The sequence below is a fragment of the Neolamprologus brichardi genome, chromosome 3, assembly GCF_056152115.1.
Source record: "Neolamprologus brichardi isolate AB-2024 chromosome 3, ASM5615211v1, whole genome shotgun sequence".
Taxonomy (NCBI): Eukaryota; Metazoa; Chordata; class Actinopteri; order Cichliformes; family Cichlidae; genus Neolamprologus; species Neolamprologus brichardi.
In genome coordinates this window covers 57,439,008-57,460,812 of record NC_142106.1, presented here as the reverse complement: position 1 = coordinate 57,460,812, position 21,805 = coordinate 57,439,008, and the positions used below count along the sequence as shown (strand labels likewise).

The window sequence follows — 21,805 nt, the reverse complement described above, 5'->3', positions numbered from 1 at the left end:
GCAGCATGACTACATGATTTCCCTAATCCGGCGATACAGGAACAGCCGACTGTCTCCACTACTCCACTTTCTCTTAGCATTAGCCATGCTAAGTGTTTAGCTTGATTAGCGCTCTGGCTCGGCTCTACAGCTGCTTTAAGAAAAATAAAGTCGTCTTGTTTGTTGAGCAGTACTTTATCAATGTTGTTGCTGTGCAGGTAATTATACGCCTCAGTGCTCTTATAATTACACAATTCCTTGCCAACAACACCTTCGGAAAATACAAGTCATTAATAATGTGGATGTAGCTAACATCGGGCCATAGTTTAAAGTCATCTACTGTGAGAAGTGACGAGCGAGGCGCTGCTACTGAACTGTTCTTAAAGATTTTTATTAAATTAAGAGGGGACGGCAGTAAAAACTCCGGACCTGTGACATCATTAAGTATGCTGGCGTTCCAATTGTACAAATCGCGAGTCCGTGCTCGCATTCTCGGCAAGTCCGGTCTCGCCGAGAACGCGAGAATGCGAGAAAGGGCCTTTGACTATATCACTCTATCGCGTTAGCGCATGTTGATGATGTCATCAAGCTGCGCCTTTTTTGGTCGAAAGCATCGCAGTGGCTACAGCAACCATTATCATCTGCAATTATGGCGGGCGACAGTCATAGCAAAGAGATGAAGCACTTTTGAAATATGAGGAAAGCCAAAAACTGCGCTTCCTCCACTTCCATAACATTGATTCATTAATGTTGAATTCTCTGCAGCTGCTCTTTTCCCATGTTGTTGCAGTATATTAATCACTAACCTCGTATTGTGGATGAATAATCTCAGTTGTTCTCCTGACTGAAGTTTGGCCCGTGTATAGCATCCTGCTATGCGATTGCATTTGTCCCTGACCACCAGAATCCCTCACGTTAACTTTCATCGAGTGGAAGAAAAGTTGGCGTTCATCCTCCAGCTTCACTGTGCTAATGTTATGCTAACATAGCTGTGTCGCTAGCAATCACGTAGCACAACATTATATACCAGGTAGTCCAACTTCAGTAACCCTGCAAACGCCACTGCTGTTTAGTTTCTGTCTTCATTTATGTTGGAAGTGGTAGCAGAGCTGTACGTTTGAATTCGTTTCAAAGATCTCTCAGTCAGAACATGGTATGAAATGTTTAGGTGTACACTAGCGAGCTAACTTCCTGTTAACGTCTAACTCCGTTAAATTTAATAAATTCTGTTTTCATGGATGCCTGGATGTTAAACTTAATTGTTACACCTGGTAAAGCAGCAACGCTGATGATTTTATTAAAGATGAAAGAATTTAGACCGTTTTTAACTCTCAGTGTTCGTTTGACTTTGGGACCTGAAGCGGATGGAGTTTTGGACCCAGATTACTCCGTGAAGCTCCTCCCTACGGCAGCCGTAATGCTCTGACGATCCATCAAGCAGTGCGGCTTACCAAAGTTGTACTAAAACATTTTTAACAGATTTCTGCCCAAATCGGTTCGAGGTCAGTAAGCACAACCAGAATTCATACATAAGCCACACTCTTGATTTTTGAGAAAATTAAAGGATTTTAAGCCTTATAGTGTGGAAAACACGTTATACAGAAGAAAAGAATATATCGCGATATATATCGTTACCGCACGTGCTTCAAATTATACCGCAATATGGATTTTAGGCCATATTGCCCAGCCCTAACTCCCAATTTATTTACAACATTTGAAACATACAGTGTAGCTCAGTCAAAACACCCCAAGGCCAAGTGAAAGTGCTGAGAGGGAAAAGATCATGATTAATGATTTATTTAAACTCATAACTGGGTGCAGCAGCTGAGCTTTGACCTGTGAGCTGCAGCTTAAGCTTCTTTTATGGTTCAGTGTTTAATGTGTAAACTGTTTATCACTGCAGAGACGCCTGCAGGCTATCTACTGTTCAAAAGTGAATTGTTATATACAGTGTGGCAGCTGACCTTTGACCTGTGAGCTTCAGCCTCTTTGCTGAGTGTTTAATGCTCGTTTATTGAAGCCTGCAGACACACCCACACATCATCTGATTTGTTCTCAGGGTTGTTTTCTGTGTGTTGGAGTTGGAGCAGAAACCTGCTGCAGGTTAACTATTGATCAAATTAATATCACAAAAGGTGCAGCAGCTGACCTTTGACCTGTGAGCTTCAGACTCTTTGCTGGTGTGAAGTGTTTAATCTGACGCAGTCTGCAGACACAGACGACTGCTGACGGAGAAGAAGCAGAGGATTTTCTCTGTTTCTACACAGACCTGGTCCAGACAGCAGAGAGCTGCAGAGTGAAGACGTTCATGAGAAGAAGAAGCTGAGTAAGTTCAACATCCTCTTTGAATCTTGGATCAGGAAGTGAATATTTGGTGTTTATATAAGGTTTCTGTCTTTGACTCATTCTGCTGTCACTTTTTTAGAGAGAAAAGGAGATTTTAGATTAACTGGTGTTCCTGCTGCTCCAGCATTAAAGGACAGTATAGGTGACCGCGCTGATACCTGTTTATAATTTCACCAAAGCTAATAAACTGTTGGCTAAATTTTCTTGTTTTCAGATGTAAACAGAGGTGAGAGGAGCAGATAATAAGGATTAAATATTATGCTGAATAACTAAATTCTGCTAGTCTGTGACATAACTCCCAGCAGCATCGCCTCATTTCTTTGACCTTTAACATGAGTTAGCTTAGCTAGCAGAGCAGCTATCTCTGCTGTCTGTCATGTGACCGAGTCAAGTGTGTGTAGTAGACTTGTTAGCATAGCTAGCAGGCTGAAAGAGGCTAGCAAACTGTGTGAACACTTTGTAAGAGGTGAGCAGTAAAGAGAAGGATAAGGAGCTCCTCCAAATGCTGATTATGCACTTAACCTGAATTTACTGCTTGTTACATTATATGTGATGTTCAGTCGAAAACAATTACTTAAATTAACATTATTATTATTAGTAGTATTAGTATTATTATTTGTTTATTATTCATAACATGGCTCCCTACTGTAGTGGTTTGAACAATTGATCTGTGGTTATTGTTTCCCTGCAAATTCAACAATGCGCCTCAATGCAAAGCATCAAACAAATATTTTTATTATCAAGTCATTCAACCTACTGGTTGAATCACCGTAGCTCTGACAGTGAAGCACACTCATTTTATTGGTAGTCACCAGCAATGTTCCCTCTAAGCTGCGCACGTGCGCAATTGCACTGTTGGCACGGTCTCTGCGCAGAGAAAATCTGTGTTGCGCACACACAAAGAATTCTAACCTGAATTGAAATTAAAGTAAATATGTGCCGGTGTTTTAGCAAAGCGGCTGATGTGGAGTGAAGCCACGTTAATGACAACATGTATAACCATTGGAGATGTGAGCAGGACAGACGGAACAACTGACGGGAAAAGTGTGGACTTTATACCAGTTTTTAAATTGTGTTGATCGGCCACGTAAAACCAGAGTTATGATAAAATATCTGCAATGTTTGGTTTTCTTCCTGAATACTGTCGTTGTTTATATTTACTGCAGGAAGAAACGGTAAAAACTGCGTTTTACAAGGAAAACGCTCAAAAGCCTGTGAGCAAAAACAACACCAAAAAAACCTCACCCTTTCCTATTGGTCGAAAAATGTACCATGTCGACCAATCAAAACATGGCATTTAGTTGTTAAGAAACGGAGTGACAGCGGTGTTTGAGATGTGAGAGATTTGAGACGTTTAGAGCAAATCTTGTGTAGTTAGTGTGTAGTTAGTGTGTCGTTAGTGTGTCGTTAGTGTGTAGTTAGTGTGTAGTTAGTGTGTAGTGTAGTCAATAGTGTTGTTGTGTGTGTCAGAACAATGAGGCGACTGCTGAGTGTTACAGGTGTTACAGCAGTGATACATCTGCTGCTGTCAGGCCTGCAGGTATCAGGCTGTTGTTCTCCTTCATCTCATAGTGGACAGAAATTAATTTTGGAGTGACACAAATAATTTGTGTGGCATCAGATTTGATGCAGAACAGCTGATTGTTCTGTAAATTGTTTGAAATGTTGATTTAAAAAAACCGTCTTGGCTGCATTTTTAGGTAAATAGCTGCAAAAAACTTTGTTTGCATAACTCAGTTACTTTTTTGAAGAAGTAACTATATAATTAACTGCCCAACATTGGTCATTATTTACTGTATTTTGCAGACAGAGTTACAGACTCTCTCCCAGACCACAGACTCATCATACAAGTCAGAGCTTTATTGAAAAAAGAAAGTTGTGTTTTCAAAATTGGAGTTCAAGTTATTTTTCCTTCCAATAGCGTTAACATGCTACACAGGTCTTGAACAAGATTTTTTTTTTAATTTTCATTGTAAGTGGGATAAAGCAGTTAATTAAAAGTAGTCTAACATAAATGCTGTAATTAGATTACTTTAATAAACATGTAACTTGGATGATTCGACGCTGGCGTGATCACAGTGCACACGTCTGATGTCGCTTACAGTGGATCGCTCAGGGAGTTTGTGTGTTCGCTCAGACAAATGAAAAATTAGAGGGAACATTGCTTGTAAGTGCTTTAAACTCTCATGGATGAGTAAAACTCATTAGAAACACTGGCGAGCAGTGAGTGAATAACAGGTCTGACAGCAGCAGCAGTGACGATGCTGTCATAGTTTAACGTGGAGTCTGTTTGCACTCAAACAGTGAAGAGCAAAGAAACGTACTGTGATGGTTCTGGGTCCCTTTGACCCAACACTTTGCGTTTCTTGTGTTTTGTATTATGGTTTATGTTCTGGTTCATTTACAGTCTTATTTATGCTGCTTTGAGTTTCTTATACTTCCTCTTTAGTTCCTTGATCATTAGATTCCCTCTGTGTTTGTGTGTGTTTGTGTGTGTCTCTGTGTGTCTCTGTGTGTGTCTGTGTGTCTCTGTGTGTGTCTGTGTTTGTGTGTGTTTGTGTGTCTCTGTGTTTGTGTGAGGCCTGGTGCTCCATTCTATATTTCCTCAGCATGTCATGTCTCTCTTGTCTCCTCTTTCCCTCGCTCACTCTCGTCTGCCTTTCCTCCACTCCTCTGTCAAGCTCACGTGTCAGTGTTGCGTTCCTTTGTTTGCTGTTTTATTGTGAAAGTCTTGCATTCTTTGTTCAGTGTGTTTCTTTTTTCCTGTGAAGGTTCTCAGTCATCCACACAGCATGCTAACACTAAGCTAACACTAAGCTAACACTAAGCTAACACTAAGAGTTCTTACAGACACGAGTTAAAAAGCTGCTTTTAGTTTGTGATCAGAGTCCAGGACTGAGAGCAGCAGCAGAGCTGATGGATGATGAATTACTGGATGGAAGAAGCTTCTCATTAGCAGTAAATCAGTGTGTGTGCAGTTCTCTGCAAACTCAGCAGGAAGAATTAGTGTGAAGCTTTAACTCTGCTGATCCTCTTTGAATCCTGGATCAGCTGAAATGTTTAAAATGTTGTTCACACGTGTTGAACTGAGTGAAGCTTCCAGTCACAGTGAATCAGTGTGTGTCAGTGAATGCATCGTGTGTGCTTCAGGCTCCATCTAGTGGACTGATAGTAGAGCAGCTGATGGCAGCTTCCTCTGCCTCACACTGCTGTCTGACTGCATTCAGCTGACACTGAGATGAAGCAGGAAAGAAGCAGCTGATATTTGGACAGCACACATGATGGAAAGGAGGATTTCAGTTGATGTGCACATGAATGATTTGTGTTTCCTCTGCAGGTGAAGGTAGAAAGTGTGTGTGAGCTGATGTGAATTGAGCAGCATGGATCAGTGTGAGGACAGAGAGGAGGGAGTCCCTCCCTCTAAAAGCACTCTGTGTGGGGAACATGAGAGCCAGACCAAAGCTCAGAGGTGAGATGACCATCTCTAACTGTCCATGACTCTTCTCCATGTCACAGCTCAGCACTCACATCACTGCTCCATCATTATTCACAGGAACCCACCTGGACCTCCACCCAGCTCTGTGTCTGCTGCAGAGAGGTGAGCTGTTAGTAACATGAACTCTCTGATTTAAATGATTTGATGTTTCCTGGTTTCTAAAATTCATCTCTGTAGGAGAGCAGTGTCTCAAAGGACACACAGGCTCAGCTGTAACTGTCATTTCATCTGGTTTAAGACACATTTGGACCATCACAGTCACGTCTCCACCCCGCTTTTATTAAATAACTTCCTTAACATGGAGCTCTGAGTGTTTATTAAAGGATCATTGGACGCTCTAACACAGCTGACTGCAGCCTTTAGCTGTGAGCACACAGTGTCTCACATTTACATTCATAAGAACTTTAAACAGCTGCTGTTATCAAATGAAGATAGCAAAGCTTTCAGGGCTGAGCCCCAGTGTTTCAGGATAATGGCCCCAGAGACCACAGTCACATATGTGGGGAAGTATTTTAAGTTTAAAACTTCCTTTAAGCACTAACAGCAGAGACGCACAAAGTCGCAGACAGGGAACAAAGTATTTTAGGTTTGTATTGTCAGATTATTTTTTCATTATACTGAACAAATATCTGAAAAAGTAAAAACCTCTATTCCCCAAATATCATGAGGTTATCACTGCATTGACATGTCATCGATGTTTTCTTTTACACAGATCAGTTTTAGTTTGTGTGGCCCGTACACTAAACCATGACACAAATTCATATGATGTGACACCCAGACTGTGTTCACTGTTTCTTTTGGTGAAATCATCTCCTCGTGTTTTTATAGAAAGATGATGGAAGAACCTAAAGAACAGCCAGTCAAAGCAGCTCCATCAGCAGGTAGGAGATCAGTGCTTTGTATGATGAGATGTATGGATGTATAGACTTCAGGCAGATTCTTTTTTGTAACTGTGATAAGTACATAAAATTCACGAGTTGTAACCTGTCCTAATCTTTGCCTTAATCTTTCTTTGGGACTTTTTTATAACATGAGAACTTCCAGTCTGAGGAGTTTGGCAGAGAAACAACTGGACTTTTTTGGACTTCGAACCCACATATGAGGTTAAAACGATGCCACCTTAAAACGAAACTGAAAAAATATTGAAACTGAAACAAATGTATTGAAAGTGAAAAAAAACTAGAAAAATTTGCATTTCCTGCGAAAATGCAGTGTGGATGCTTTAAAGCTGAAGCTGTCTGCAAAAACTAGCTGAAAAAGTTGAAAAGTTGCAGAAATTGTAAAAGGAACTTTGCTAAAATGTAATAACTTGGCAGAACTGCAATATATTAGAGGAAACATAATACTTGGCAGAAATACAATAGCAAAGCAGAACTTGGCAGAAATACTGTAACTTACCAGAAACATGATTACTTCTCAAAAATACAAGGATTTAGGAGAAATAGTATAAGATAACAGAAAGAATATATTTAGCCGAAAATACTTAAACATTACAAAAACACTATGATTTAGAAAAATAGTACAACATAGCAGAAATACTGTGTTTTACCAGAGACACTGTGATGAACTATGAATATTGTAATTTTAAATTAATACTATGTTTTAGCACAAATACTATAAAAAGCAGAAATACTATAATTTAGCAGAAATACTATATTAAGCACAAATACTATATTAAGCACAAATCCTATAAAAAGCAGAAATACTATAAAAAGCACAAATACTATAATTAAGCAGAAATACTATCATTTGGCAGAAATACTATGTTTCAGCACAAATACTCTGGTTTAGCACAAATACTAGAACATAGCAGAAATACAATTATATAGCAGAAATGCTATATTTAGAAAGAAAAATATAATATAGTAGAAATAATATGATTTAGTAGAAATACTGTAATCAGCACATATACTGTAACATGACAGAAATTCCTCCACTTAGTAGTAATACTATAACATAACATAAATGTTATGATTTGGCACAAAAACCATGATTTGGAAAAAATACTATGATTGAGCAGAAATACTATGATTGAGCAGAAGTACTAAGATGTAGTAAAAGTACTTTGATTTAACAGAAATACAATTATGGAGGAGTAGTACTTTAAAATGGGAGAAATATTGATACACACACACATACACAGAGCCTAAAGGGAACAGTATTTGTGCCATGGACTGTTAACAAGAATATGAGGTCCATATTAGAAAAGCTGGTAAAATGATAAAAGTTTGAAGAATTGTAATAAATAAACAATATGAATTACTGGTCTGTGATAGTGTATTAATTTGTAGGGAGAAAAACATGTTGATCAAGGTGTAATTGAATCCACGACCTTTTGGTTGCAGACCCCTGTCATTACCAACTGCGCCACTGGGAAAGAGAACAGGCGCCTGGAAAACAGGGTCATGAGCAGTCAGAATTAGATCGCTGTGAGAGGCGAAAAACGGCGTTTTTTGGAGTTACAAAATGTCGCGTAACTCAAAAACTAGGTGGACTAGAAGCATAATTATTGTACTGGGTGAATCAGCGGACTTTGGTGTACCCCTGACTGCGATTTTCATTGCTCTTTGTACAACCGTCGCTGAGATATGACAAGAGAAGCAACGGAACACCTCAGATATGATTGGCTGGCTGGGAAGCCGTGCAGGCCCTGATTTGTAAATTTGAATGTCTCAGTCGTCACAGAGGATTGGCTGCTTGGGGACCTGGCAGTAATATATAGAAATAGTATGATTAAGCATAAATACTACATTTAGTAGAAATACTATGTTTTAGCACGAATACTATAAAAAGCAGAAATACTATAATTTAGCAGAAATACTATATTAAGCAGAAATACTATAAAAAGCAGAAATACTATATTAAGCAGAAATACTATAATTTAGCAGAAATACTATAAAAAGCAGAAATACTATAATTAAGCAGAAATACTATATTAAGCACAAATCCTATATTAAGCACAAATCCTATAAAAAGCAGAAATATTATAATTTAGCAGAAATACTATATTAAGCAGAAATACTATAAAAAGCAGAAATACTATAATTTAGCAGAAATACTATATTAAGCAGAAATACTATAAAAAGCAGAAATACTATGATTTAGCAGAAATACTATAATTAAGTAGAAATACTATATTAAGCAGAAATACTATAAAAAGCAGAAATACTATAATTGAGCAGAAATCCTATATTAAGCAGACATACTATATTAAGCAGAAATCCTATATTAAGCACAAATCCTATAAAAAGCAGAAATAGTATAATTTAGCAGAAATCCTATATTAAGCTGAAATACTATAAAAAGCAGAAATACTATAATTTAGCAGAAATACTATATTAAGCAGAAATCCTATATTAAGCACAAATCCTATAAAAAGCAGAAATACTATAATTTAGCAGAAATACTATATTAAGCTGAAATACTATAAAAAGCAGAAATACTATAATTTAGCAGAAATACTATATTAAGCAGAAATACTATAATTTAGCAGAAATACTATATTAAGCAGAAATACTATAAAAAGCAGAAATACTATAATTGAGCAGAAATACTATAATTGAGCAGAAATCCTATATCAAGCAGACACACTATATTAAGCAGAAATACTATAATTTAGCAGAAATACTATATTAAGCTGAAATACTATAAAAAGCAGAAATACTATAATTTAGCAGGAATACTATAAAAAGCAGAAATACTATAATTTAGCAGAAATACTATATTAAGCAGAAATACTATAAAAAGCAGAAATACTATAATTGAGCAGAAATACTATAATTGAGCACAAATCCTATAAAAAGCAGAAATACTATATTAAGCAGAAATACTATATTAAGCAGAAATCCTATAAAAAGTAGAAATACTATAATAAGCAGAAATACGATAAAAAGCAGAAATACTATAATTTAGCAGAAATACTATAAAAAGCAGAAATACACACACACACACACACACACACACACACAGAGGGAGAGAGAAGCAACTTTGTAGGTCAGTCAAGCAGCCTGGGAGCTGCTAAATTTGAATCCACCAATCAGAGAGGCTGTGTACTTTTTCCCGCCAAAAGAGGTGCAGCCGTTTTTACACACACAGCAGAGAGACAGGATTTTTGCAGTCTATTTCTCATAGTGAGGACTACCCTCCAAACAAATGGCCATAATTTCCTAACCGTAGGGGCTAGAACGGTCATTCTTACACCGTTTTGTTCAGAAGAGATGGGGGAATCTTCAAGTGTTGACAATTTATCATTAAAATATGAATTATTAAAGATATTTGACTTGTAATGCACCATAACTGAGTAGAGGCGAACCAAAAACTGCGTTGACTTGCCCTCAAACAACGCTTTGTAACTCAAAATCTATTTGGAGTATCGATATCATTCTTTCACCGTAAGAGACAGCAGGCTTTAGTGAACAACCATGGAAATTTTCAGGTCTCTATAGAAATCCATTAAAAAGATATGACGAGAGAAAAAAGTGGTTCATTTCCAGAGTTTGAAATCTGAAGAAATCTGAGCGAAGGACGGATTTCCTACCCTCAAACAAACGTAATTCATGGCCAAATGGTAATAGGTGAGACAAAAATTCTTGAATTGTGAGCGTCAGGAGTGTCTGAAGATATATTGGCACAAGCCTCATGTCTTAACTTTGCTTCGTTAAGGAGATATGACGATTCGAATATACCTCTCATTACAGAAATCAGGCGGTGATTTTGAACAAACTCTCCATTGACTTTCTATGGAGAGTTTTCCGACTTTGTGTTGGTCTGAGGAGATTTGCCAAAATTCTATAAATCCCAAAACAATGATAGTGATATTTTCTGAAAGCCAGCAAAAATACCTACGTTTTGATGTATAATTTGTGGAATTTGAGTGAAAATTGAGCAAGTAGCAAGAAGTTGTTCGGACATGAAGAGAAGACTGCGAAACTTACAGTGCCTCACTTAGAACCAAGTGCATAGCAACCATAACAACCCATGTATTTTGTGAAAAATCAGAAAGATGAAACTCAAAACTTAAAGAGGGATAAGATGAAAACGGTAAAAGATATGAAAAAGCTGAATCATACACGAATAGCTCAATAATTTGTGAACATTTTAAAGTTTAAATGGAGTTTCTATGTGAAAGTATGAGGAAGTAGTTAAGTTTCAAAAACGAGCAAGTTTTAGCAGAATTGCAGAAGTTTCCCATTCATTTCAATGGGACAAATTAAAGGAAAAAAGCTTAATATTTTAAAAAGTATAATAGTTATAAATAGCAAAAATCATAGCATAAATTAGCAGAAATAGCAGAATAGTTTAAAGTTTGAATGGTGAAAATAGCATAAAAATTGTGGAAGTAGTTAAACGGCGAAAAAACGGAGCAACTTGAAGAATAATAATAAATAATAAAGAATAAAGAGAAACAGGAAAACAATAGTGTGGATGCCTTAAAGCATCCACACAATGATAGTGAAAAAACATAAATATAGAAATTTAAAGAAAAAACTCACTCACTGCCATGTTTTCACACTTACACCGTTTTTTTCCACGTACAGTTATTTTTTCAGCTTCAATTAGCTGGCACTGTTTAGGCATCTGAGGGTGCGCTTAAGGGGTGGAGCCACATATATGAGCCACATATGTTTGCGCACATTATATTGCTGACCAGTGACTGTAGAAATCATGGATGACCTAATATCTGCAGCAGCCGCAGTCATGAAGAAACTTGCGTATCTCTGAACGGCACATAGAGCGGGGACGCTGAGAGGAGGTCCAGCGTTTACCGACTGTTTCAAACTGACAGACTCAGGTGTTCTTCAGTATCTACCTGACAGAAGGACCTGAGAGCTGCCACAATATTTTTGGTAAGTGAAAGGTGTTTGTAAGCTAATCTGTAGCTAACATCCTTAGCTAGCTAACTAAGATGGGCACTTGGCTGTGGGGAAAACTTGTTTTGTAAAGTTTGTTTAGCTAACCCGTGCAGGTGAACGAAATTAACAGAAACGCACCGGGCTGCTCAGTCAGTAACTAACCACAGTTACTGTACTTTTATTATGAGTATTACACTGTAAGAGCAACAGGCTGGACTCTTCTGCAGCTCCTGTGCAGAGCTGATTATTAAATATGTGCAAACAGCAGCATGTTTTCACTCTTTTGCCACATCTGTAAGGATATTAACACATATTTTAAAAAAGGCTTGCACTTTAGTAACCCCTCATTAATCATTAATTACAGATTAAATAGCAAAGCCTAATATTTATGTACTCAAACCAAATACTTCTGCTTGGCAGCTTAAGTTAAAATGTGTGTTTCATTTTTCCACTGATTACATTTTAAGCTCTGACTCTGTGTATTGCTTTTATTAAGTTTGTTTCAAATATTCAGGTTAAATAAAACAGTCTGAATCATTCTTTTTGAGGTATTGTTCACAAAGTTACATGTGCAGTACAGCTTACATCCTTTGAGAGGGAAAAAAGCATTAATTAAAAGCATTAATATTTGTTATGATACCTCTGTATGTTGGTGACCACAGTGCAGCAGCAGACTGAACCACCACTGAAACCTGCTCCATCTGCTCATGTATGGAGATTTCCATTCACAAAGCACCAACAACTCAAAGGTTAACATTATATTGGAAAATCTGTTGGTATATACGGCTTTAAAAAATAAACAGCTCATATGTCAGCAGAGCTGAAGAACTTAAGAAATGTAAGAGAAGAACTTCAGATCCTGGGTGTACAAGGACAGAGAAGGATCAGCTCTATTTCAGATTTGAGATAAACTTTATATTTCAGTTTGTGATGGTTCTGTTGTCTTTGTGATTACAGGAGCTGTCCTCAGATTCAGACCTCAGCACCACCCAGTGACAGCAGACAGATCATCCAACATGTTCACATGTTAACTGCAGAATGAACTGATGAAAACAGTACAAAGGTTAAAGCACCACATGTTCTGTAGTGAAAGCTGCAGCTGTTTTATTGATAAAAACAAAGTCAAAAGCATCAATCACCCATGTATCATATGAATGTTGGGTTTTTCTCTGTAACTATTATTGTACGATCTACTGTACAATATAAAGCACCTTCAGGCAACTGTTGTCGTGATTTGGCGCTATATAAATAAAATTGAATTGAAATGTAACTGTGTCACAATTAGGGATGGGTATCGAAAACCGGTTCTTGTTGAGAACCGGTTCCCACTGTTTCAATTCCTTGGAATTGTTTGCCATTTTTGCAAACGATTCCCTTATCGATTCCAGTCGCCCCGAATGACGTCACCACGTTGCGGAGCGTCATTTACCTGGCAGGAAACACGGCGCCTAAGCGGCTCAAACGCTCAAAAGTTTGGTTATACTTTACGAGAACGGATGACAACAGGGCAACTTGCAATACTTGAAAAGTAGATATTTCATTTAAGGGAGGAAACACTACGAAAATGCAAAAGCATTTGCTCACAAAACACGCGATGACCTTAAATGAATGTCGTGTTTTTAATTCCGCTCCGGACTCGTGAATCTCAACCCAGCAGCAGCGGTAACGTTTGCACGTCCTCTCCCGTTAATGCGGCAGGTAAATAATCAACTAAGAGTGCATATTATATTAGCGCGATCTGCCTTATTACAAAACGTGCCATTACTGTGCATTTAGGTGACCATGATGAGAGAGACAGAGTCTGGCTGCCTCAGATGCTGGCAGTTCTCGCTGCAGTCTACCGTTAGCGTCTCCTTTCAGGCCAGGATAGACGAATGTCACCGAGCAGTGACTAAGTTTGTGGTAAAAGGCTTGCACCCATTTGCCACAGCAGATGCCCCCGATTTTCGGTAAGTGAGTGTGTTTAATAGTAGGCAGGAACATTACTGGATATTCTTGTGTAATTGCTACAGAAGAATATTTACTGTATTATTTTACATTTACAATTTTGTTTCCTGGGGACCCTGTGACACCCCATTGAAGAGCCATAGGCTGGATCTCTTAAGATCTCACTGTTGGGATTGTAAGGCCATGTTACTCCTAAATTTTATCTTGTTCAAAGCGAAGATATAAAAAAAAGTTCTAAGCTAATCGAACTTAGGGTTCTCCTTTTTTAAAAAGAATCGATAAGAGAATCGATAAAGTATCGAATCGTTAAACAGAATCGAAAATGGAATCGGAATCGTGAAAATCTTATCAATACCCATCCCTAGTCACAATATATCAGCATTAACAGGACCTCAGCTTGGTGTTTCACAAAGCTGCTGATCTCAGACCTGCACAGCTTCAGTTTTAAACACTTGATGTACTCAGCTGCATGAAGAGCACGTTTGAGTTTCTCTGACGCAATTAAATAAAATGATGAATGTCAAAGGTCGTCACTTGTATGTCGAACTACAGACTTGTGATCTGGAATTCTTTCACAGGTTTTTTTTTTTTTTGCCAATAGTGTGTTATTTACCATAAAGTGATTCAGAGTCATTTATACCAGAGTAACCAGGAACCAGATACAGTGGGGCAAAAAAGTATTTAGTCAGCCACCGATTGTGCAAGTTCCCCCACTCAAAATGATGACAGAGGTCAGTAATTTGCACCAGAGGTACACTTCAACTGTGAGAGACAGAATGTGAAAAAAAAATCCATGAATTCACATGGTAGGATTTGTAAAGAATTTATTCGTAAATCAGGGTGGAAAATAAGTATTTGGTCACCTCAAACAAGGAAAATCCCTGGCTCTCACAGACCTGTAACGTCTTCTGTAAGAAGCTTTTCTGTCCCCCACTCGTTACCTGTATGAATGGCACCTGTTTGACCTCATCATCTGTATAAAAGACACCTGTCCACAGCCTCAACCAGTCAGACTCCAAACTCCGCCATGGCCAAGACCAAAGAGCTTTCGAAGGACACCAGGAAAAGAATTGTAGACCTGCACCAGACTGGGAAGAGTGAATCTAACTGTGGGAGCAATCATCAGAAAATGGAAGACATACAAGACCACTGATAATCTCCCTCGATCTGGGGCTCCACGCAATATCTCATCCCGTGGGGTCAAAATGATCATGAGAACGGTGAGCAAAGATTCCAGAACCACACGGGGGGACCTGGTGAATGACCTGCAGAGAGCTGGGACCAAAGTAACAAAGGTCACCATCAGTAACACACTACAACGGCAGGGAATCAAATCCCGCAGTGCCAGATGTGTTCCGCTGCTGAAGCCAGTGCATGTCCAGGCCCGTCTGAAGTTTGCCAGAGAGCACATGGATGATACAGCAGAGGATTGGGAGAATGTCATGTGGTCAGATGAAACCAAAGTAGAACTTTTTGGTATAAACTCAACTCGTCGTGTTTGGAGGAAGAAGAATACTGAGTTGCATCCCAAGAACACCATACCTACTGTGAAGCATGGGGGTGGAAACATCATGCTATGGGGCTGTTTTTCTGCCAAGGGGACAGGACGACTGATCCGTGTTAAGGACAGAATGAATGGGGCCAAGTATCGTGAGATTTTGAGCCAAAACCTCCTTCCATCAGTGAGAACTTTGAAGATGAAACGAGGCTGGGTCTTCCAACATGACAATGATCCAAAACACACCGCCCGGGCAACAAAGGAGTGGCTCCGTAAGAAGCATTTGAAAGTCCTGGAGTGGCCTAGCCAGTCTCCAGACCTCAACCCCATAGAAAATCTGTGGCGGGAGTTGAAAGTCCGTGTTGCTCGGCGACAGCCCCAAAACATCACTGCTCTTGAGAAGATCTGCATGGAGGAATGGGCCAAAATACCAGCTACTGTGTGTGCAAACCTGGTAAAGACCTATAGTAAACGTTTGACCTCTGTTATTGCCAACAAAGGTTATGTTACAAAGTATTGAGTTGTATTTTTGTTATTGACCAAATACTTATTTTCCACCCTGATTTACGAATAAATTACCATGTGAATTCATGGATTTTTTTTCACATTCTGTCTCTCACAGTTGAAGTGTACCTCTGGTGCAAATTACTGACCTCTGTCATCATTTTAAGTGGGGGAACTTGCACAATCGGTGGCTGACTAAATACTTTTTTGCCCCACTGTATATATACATATATTTTTAAGTATATAACTTTCTACAGGAATAAACTGAATATAATATCTTTATGTAAAAGTCAAGAGACTCTGAGGATTATCCAACTATTTATAACATTACACAAAGCAAAGCTCAAAAAGCTGCTGGCCCTGACGCATTACAGGACATGCACCTCAAGACATGCTTGCCCCCACACTGGATCCTCACCAATTTGTCAATCAAAACAATGGAGTACAGAGGATGCTGTATCCACAGCTCTTCACTGTGTACTCTCACACCTGAACAACAAGAATACTTGTGCAAAAATGCTGTTAGTTGACTTCAGCTCAGCATTCAGTACAGTTCTATCCTCCAAGCTGATCACCAAACTTGTGGATCTTGGACTCAGCAACTCCATCTGTACCTGGATCATGGCTCATGGACTTTCTGACCAACAGACCTCAGCATGTAAGGTCAGGCCATAACAGCTCTACTAGGGCTGGGCCATATTATACCGTTCATGGTAATACCGGTACAATGCTAGGCAACAATAAGAAAATGAAATATCGCTATAGAATATGGGTAAATCGCGCATGCGCAGTGCCGAAAAAGCACGGCGGTAACTGAGAATGAGAATGGGAAAAGCAGATTGAGTGAAACGGATGAACCAGAATTAGTTTGTAAAAATGGTGCAACTTAACTGGTTTGGTGTTTGTCCGTCAGCACATTTTTTTGTAGAACATGCAAGCGGGCCGTCATTATTGCCGTATTTGTCGGACTAAGGTGCTCGGAAATCTGGGAGCAATCTGGGTCCTAAACTCCGTCCTAGCGGCACAGCTATGTTAACATAACATAAACAGTGAAGCTGGAGGATGAACGCTAACACTTTTCCACTCGATAAAAGTTAACGTGAAGGTTTCTGATGGTTAGAGACAAATGCAGTCTCATGGTAGGATGCTGTGAACGGACCAAACTTCAGTCAGGAGAACAACTGAAATAATCCATCCACAATACAAGGTTAGTCATTAATATACTGCAACAACATGGGAATAGAGCAGCTGTGATAGAATGCAGCATTAATGAATCAATGGTACAGAAGTGCAGGAAGAATGAGTTGAATAAAGTTTGATTTATCTGACTGTTTTGTTGCCTTATAATCCCGTGCACCTTATGGTCCAAAAAATACATATTTGACTTTTTTATTGTGCACACTGCAGTTTAATGTTGCAAAGCACCTCTTTCAGTGGATATTATACATGGTTATGCTCTGGATATATCAGCCCATTTCTACTGGAGATGCCCTTTGGTTAAACTTTCAGCAAGGATTTTGCATTTGCACTGTTAAATGTTTATATAGCTTTAATGCACATAAAAAAAACAGCTGCTTGTTTTAAGTGAAAATAAATGGATGGGGTTTTTTTTGCGCTAGTAAAGTTGGGGAGTTGTATTTTGTCTCGCAGAAATTATATCGTCAGTTATATCGTTATCGCAAATTTTCAAATATATATCGTGATAAATATTTTTGGCCATATCGCCCTGCTTAAGCTCTACCACTGTCACACTCACACTGGCACTTCACAGGGCTGTGTGCTGAGCCCGTTCCTCTATGACTGCAGACCTTAGTATGGATCCAACTCCATCATCAAGTCTGCAGATGACACTACGGTGACTGTCTCATCAGTGACAACGATGAGTCTGCTACAAGGAAGAGGTAAAGCACCTAGCTGTGTGGTGCTGACAATAGCCTGCTCCTGAATACCAGCAAAACCAAAGAGCTCATTGTGGTCTTCAGTAAAGAGAAGAGAGACCCCCATGTCCCCATCTACATAAATTGCACAGCTGTTGGACGGGTCTCTAGCTTCAAGTTCTTGGCGATCCACATCTCTGAGAATCTGTCCTGGTCAACTAACACCTCCAGCCTGGTCAAGAAGGCCCATCAGCGCCTCTTTTTGTTGAGGACCCTGAAGAAGAATCACCTGTCTAATGACATACTGGGTAACTTCTACCACTGTGTGATAGAGAGCATCCTGACCAACTGTGTCACAGTCTGGTATGGGAACTGCTCTGTTGCTGACCACAAGGCACTGCAGCGGGTGGTGAAAACCGCCCAACGCATCACAGGGACTCCACTTCCTGCCATTGAGGATGTCCACAGGAAGAGATGTCTACGCCGAGCACGCATCATTCTCTGACTCCTCTCATCCTGCCAATAAACTCTTCCAGCTCCTCCCCTCCAGAAGGTGCTACAGGAGCCTTTAGACTAAAACCAGCAGGTTTAGGAACAGCTTCTTCACCACAGCTGTCACCCTACTGAACTCAGTCCTCTGCTGAGCCTTTCCATCCACACTCACCTAACCCTTCTACACTCCTCCTCCCAGTGACCATGATCATTTCATTATCAACATTCACCACATTGGTTACTGTTGTAGTTTTAGGACACTGACATGGTGTAGTCTCTGTTATAGTGTGTATACTGTTAGAGAGCTACGCTTCCACTACTGTAGATATTTTCATAGCACTCCAGCATGTCCAAATTAACACTGTCAGATTTGATTTCAACACTATTAAAGTGTCTATATGGGTCCACACCAGAGAGTGTTAATTTAATTCTTTTTGGAGAGTTGGTACGTTAACTCTGATTTAGTGTTAAACACCAAATCAGGAGTCTGGAGTTGATAATTTAACACTTACTAATGCAAGCTAGGTGTTAAGAGTTTATATATTAACTCTCAAAGAGTATTTTAGTTTAATTACGTAAGAGTTATCTTCTAATTAATTCTAAAAATCTGGAATTTTACTGTTCTGAACTTCTAGAAATTTCTTTGGAAATAAACATTTACTAAAAAGACGCAATGGTTTTTGAAAAACATTTATTCTGAACTGTGCACCACAATTTCAAAACATTTTCTGAAAGATGTAACAGTGTACATGTTCTCACTTTCATTAGAATTTTGTTTATCAAAAGGTCTGACATAGGTGAGCTGGTAAATGCAAATAACAGCATTCTCATCACTTATTTCTTCAATACAATATGCATGTCCTTCAATCATCACTTTGTGGAACTTCAACGCACTTCTGCTCTCCCCCATATTCCATCTTCAGAAGCATATCCTATGTGGAGAGTGAATAAAAATTAGTTGTCACTAATTAATGGCACAAATAATCTGGTAATCAATTGCAGCACAGTAAAAAAAAAGGAATCATTTTTGAGCCATTACTTGTGTAAAGTATTTTCCCAAAAGACAAGGACACAAGGAACAGGTAATACTGAACTAAATGTAAAACCTCAACCTTTTTCATTTTTACCTAAACCGTGTGCACAAAACTCTGGAGGGATCTAAATGCTAACGTAGAACGTCAGGACATCTGCTACTGCTGTTTGCTCGTTTTTTTGTGGGAGATCATTTTCAGGCTTCAAGTAGCACCATTATACCAACATTTCACATTCTAGACATTGTTTTAGGCATATTTGACCAAAAATTTGACTGAAAATTCACATGTAAGCTTTTTTTCAAGGCTGTGGTATTTGCCCGCAAACAATACCTTTCAGCTAGCTAAAACAGAATATTATGCTATCAGCGAGCAGCATGGCTAATGCCTTTCACACAGCTTTGCCTCAACTCCAAAGAGCCACAGAAGTAAAAGCTAATAATAATAATTGAAACAATCTTTGAAAACATGACTTACCAAGCATGGCAAACAACTCAAATATGTAGAGCAAAATGTTCTGAAACGGCTTCACTTCAGCTTCGATTGGAGCCTATGGTGCTGGGGGCAGAGTCTGTGAATTTACTCTATTGGTGTCATAGCCCCTCTAGGAGTTCAGAGTTAAGAGGTCAAGAGTTAATGTTTCCATTGTAACACCTCCAGATTTGACATAGAAACACTCATTTTTAACACTCGATTTTAACTACTTTCATTTTACACCTCAGAGTTGCATTAAAAGAATGTGACTCTAGTTAGAGTAAAATTAACTCTACTTTTGCAAGAAGACCACTAACACCAAAACATTTAACACTTTTGAGTATACCTGTATACCTGCCCGTCTGTATAGCAATATAGAACAGCTGCATAGCAATACAGATCATCTGTGTATTGGTTACAATATTATTTTTCTCCAAAAGTTGATTCTGTTCATCTGGACGTAGCGTTTTCTGGGAGAAACGTTTCGTCACTCATCCAAGTGACTTCTTCAGTCTCAGCTGAATGCAGGTTTCCCCAATCTTATAAACAGTACATTTGCATAATGACTGAAACCAGCCCACTGAAGGAACAATGGGCTGTGAGGTCAGTTCCTTAATCACAATTATGCAAATTCTCATGACCATTGATCAACAACCACTGACCAAAACCCACTGATCAAAGACCACTGATCAATGGCCATGAGTACCATTCACAGAGAGTTGGGGAATGGCTGCAATCACAGCACTGTAAGATGGCGAAAGATGTACCCTTAGGCCCCCTCCTCGATTCAGAGATGGTCTTTCCCTTTTCACGTAAATGGCCTCCTTGACTCCACGCTCAAACCAGCGTTCCTCCCTGTCCAGGATGTGTACATCCTCATCATAGAAAGAGTGTCCACTGGCCTGTAGGTGTAAATAGACAGCAGAGTCCTGGCCTGACGAGGTAGCTCTTCTGTGTTGTGCCATCCGCTTCGCCAGAGGTTTTTTCCCCGATGTATAAATCCTGGCAATCCTCCTGCACTTAACAGCGTACACTATGTTACTCTGTTTGTGTCGGGGGACCCAATCCTTGTGGTGGACCAATTTTTCAGTTTCAATTTTTTCTTCAGTTTCATTTTAAGCTGGCATCATTTTAACCCCACACACCCTAAAATTCAGTATTTGTTGATGAGATGATGAAGTGTTAATTCAACAAAGTTAGAATACAGCGGAACCCCAACTTACGAAATGAATCCGTTCCCGAGGGTCTTTCGTAAGTCGAGAATTTTTGTAAGTCGAAGCACCCATCGCGATTTTTAAGTGAGGCGATGCTGAACGATAGGCTTTAGGCTAATTGCTAACTAGAACAACAATACGTCGTTCAAGTGGAACAGCAAAGCGCAAGTACGGAAGCTAAGGGGTTGTCACATGATTCGGAAGGCCTTGTGGGCATTGTAGGCTCAGCCAATCATAGCCAGCGGATTTTGTTACACGGGCATTTTGCCATAACACGGGCAGAAATATTGCTGTTCAGTGCCTTCGTAACTTGAATATTTCGTGACATGGGGTATTCATAAGTCGGGGTTCCACTGTATTTTTCACATGATTTTGACTGAGAGGCATGTTTATGTCTCTTTCTTCTTTCTGTAGAGGAGGAGCTTGCCAGGGTGCGGTCAGCCTTTGTCTGGAGGGTAACAACAGAAATCCTCACACAGCTCCTTGAGGCCCTCGTATGTGACACTGTCTTAAATGAGTTGGAGAAAGAATCGATACTGGAGGGGAACCCAGTCAGAGCAGATAAGGCACGCAGCTTCATCGACACAGTGAGGAAAAAAGGAGACAAAGGATGCAAGATAACAATCAAACATCTTCAGATCAAAGATCCTTCTCTTTTCTCTCAGCTGCGTTTAAACTCTGATCCATCTGCTCAACAAGGTGAGGTCATGCCATGAATAAAAATGGTCACCTTGCAGTTTGTTGAGATGTGACAGTGAAACCTCAGAATTCATTGTAAGAAAAAGGAGAGGGCAAGTACGTCATTCTACGACGAATGTTTGGATTTGTTAAATGTCTGCAAATATATTTTCTAAAGTACATGGAGGAATTTTGATGATCATCATAAACCTGTGAAACTACTTAGATCTAATGTGAGCTGTATTTAATTAAACACAAGTGTTCTTTACTTTTAAAAACCATGCAAACTGATTGCCTTAAAAAGAAAAGCATCAGTCATTTGACTTAAATGTTTAATGAAAAAAATGCCACATTTTTATATAATCAAGTTCAAGTTCAAGTTCAAATTTATTCGCTACCTGCAGTGGCAGGTTGCCC

At 39.2% G+C, this 21,805-nt stretch overlaps 1 protein-coding gene across 1 annotated transcript in view; it reads left to right on the top strand.

The window, feature by feature from the left end:
* Nucleotides 1-5,878: 5,878 nt before the first annotated feature.
* The window catches only part of LOC148105951 (NACHT, LRR and PYD domains-containing protein 3-like), a 51,080-nt gene continuing 35,153 nt past the window's right edge, over nucleotides 5,879-21,805 (top strand). Inside the window, exons 1-3 of the mRNA XM_087838003.1 lie at nucleotides 5,879-5,923; nucleotides 6,650-6,702; nucleotides 21,125-21,409. Of these exons, the coding sequence (XP_087694129.1) occupies nucleotides 6,654-6,702; nucleotides 21,125-21,409 (334 nt within the window). The 5' untranslated portion in view covers nucleotides 5,879-5,923; nucleotides 6,650-6,653. The remainder of the gene's footprint in view (nucleotides 5,924-6,649; nucleotides 6,703-21,124; nucleotides 21,410-21,805) is intronic.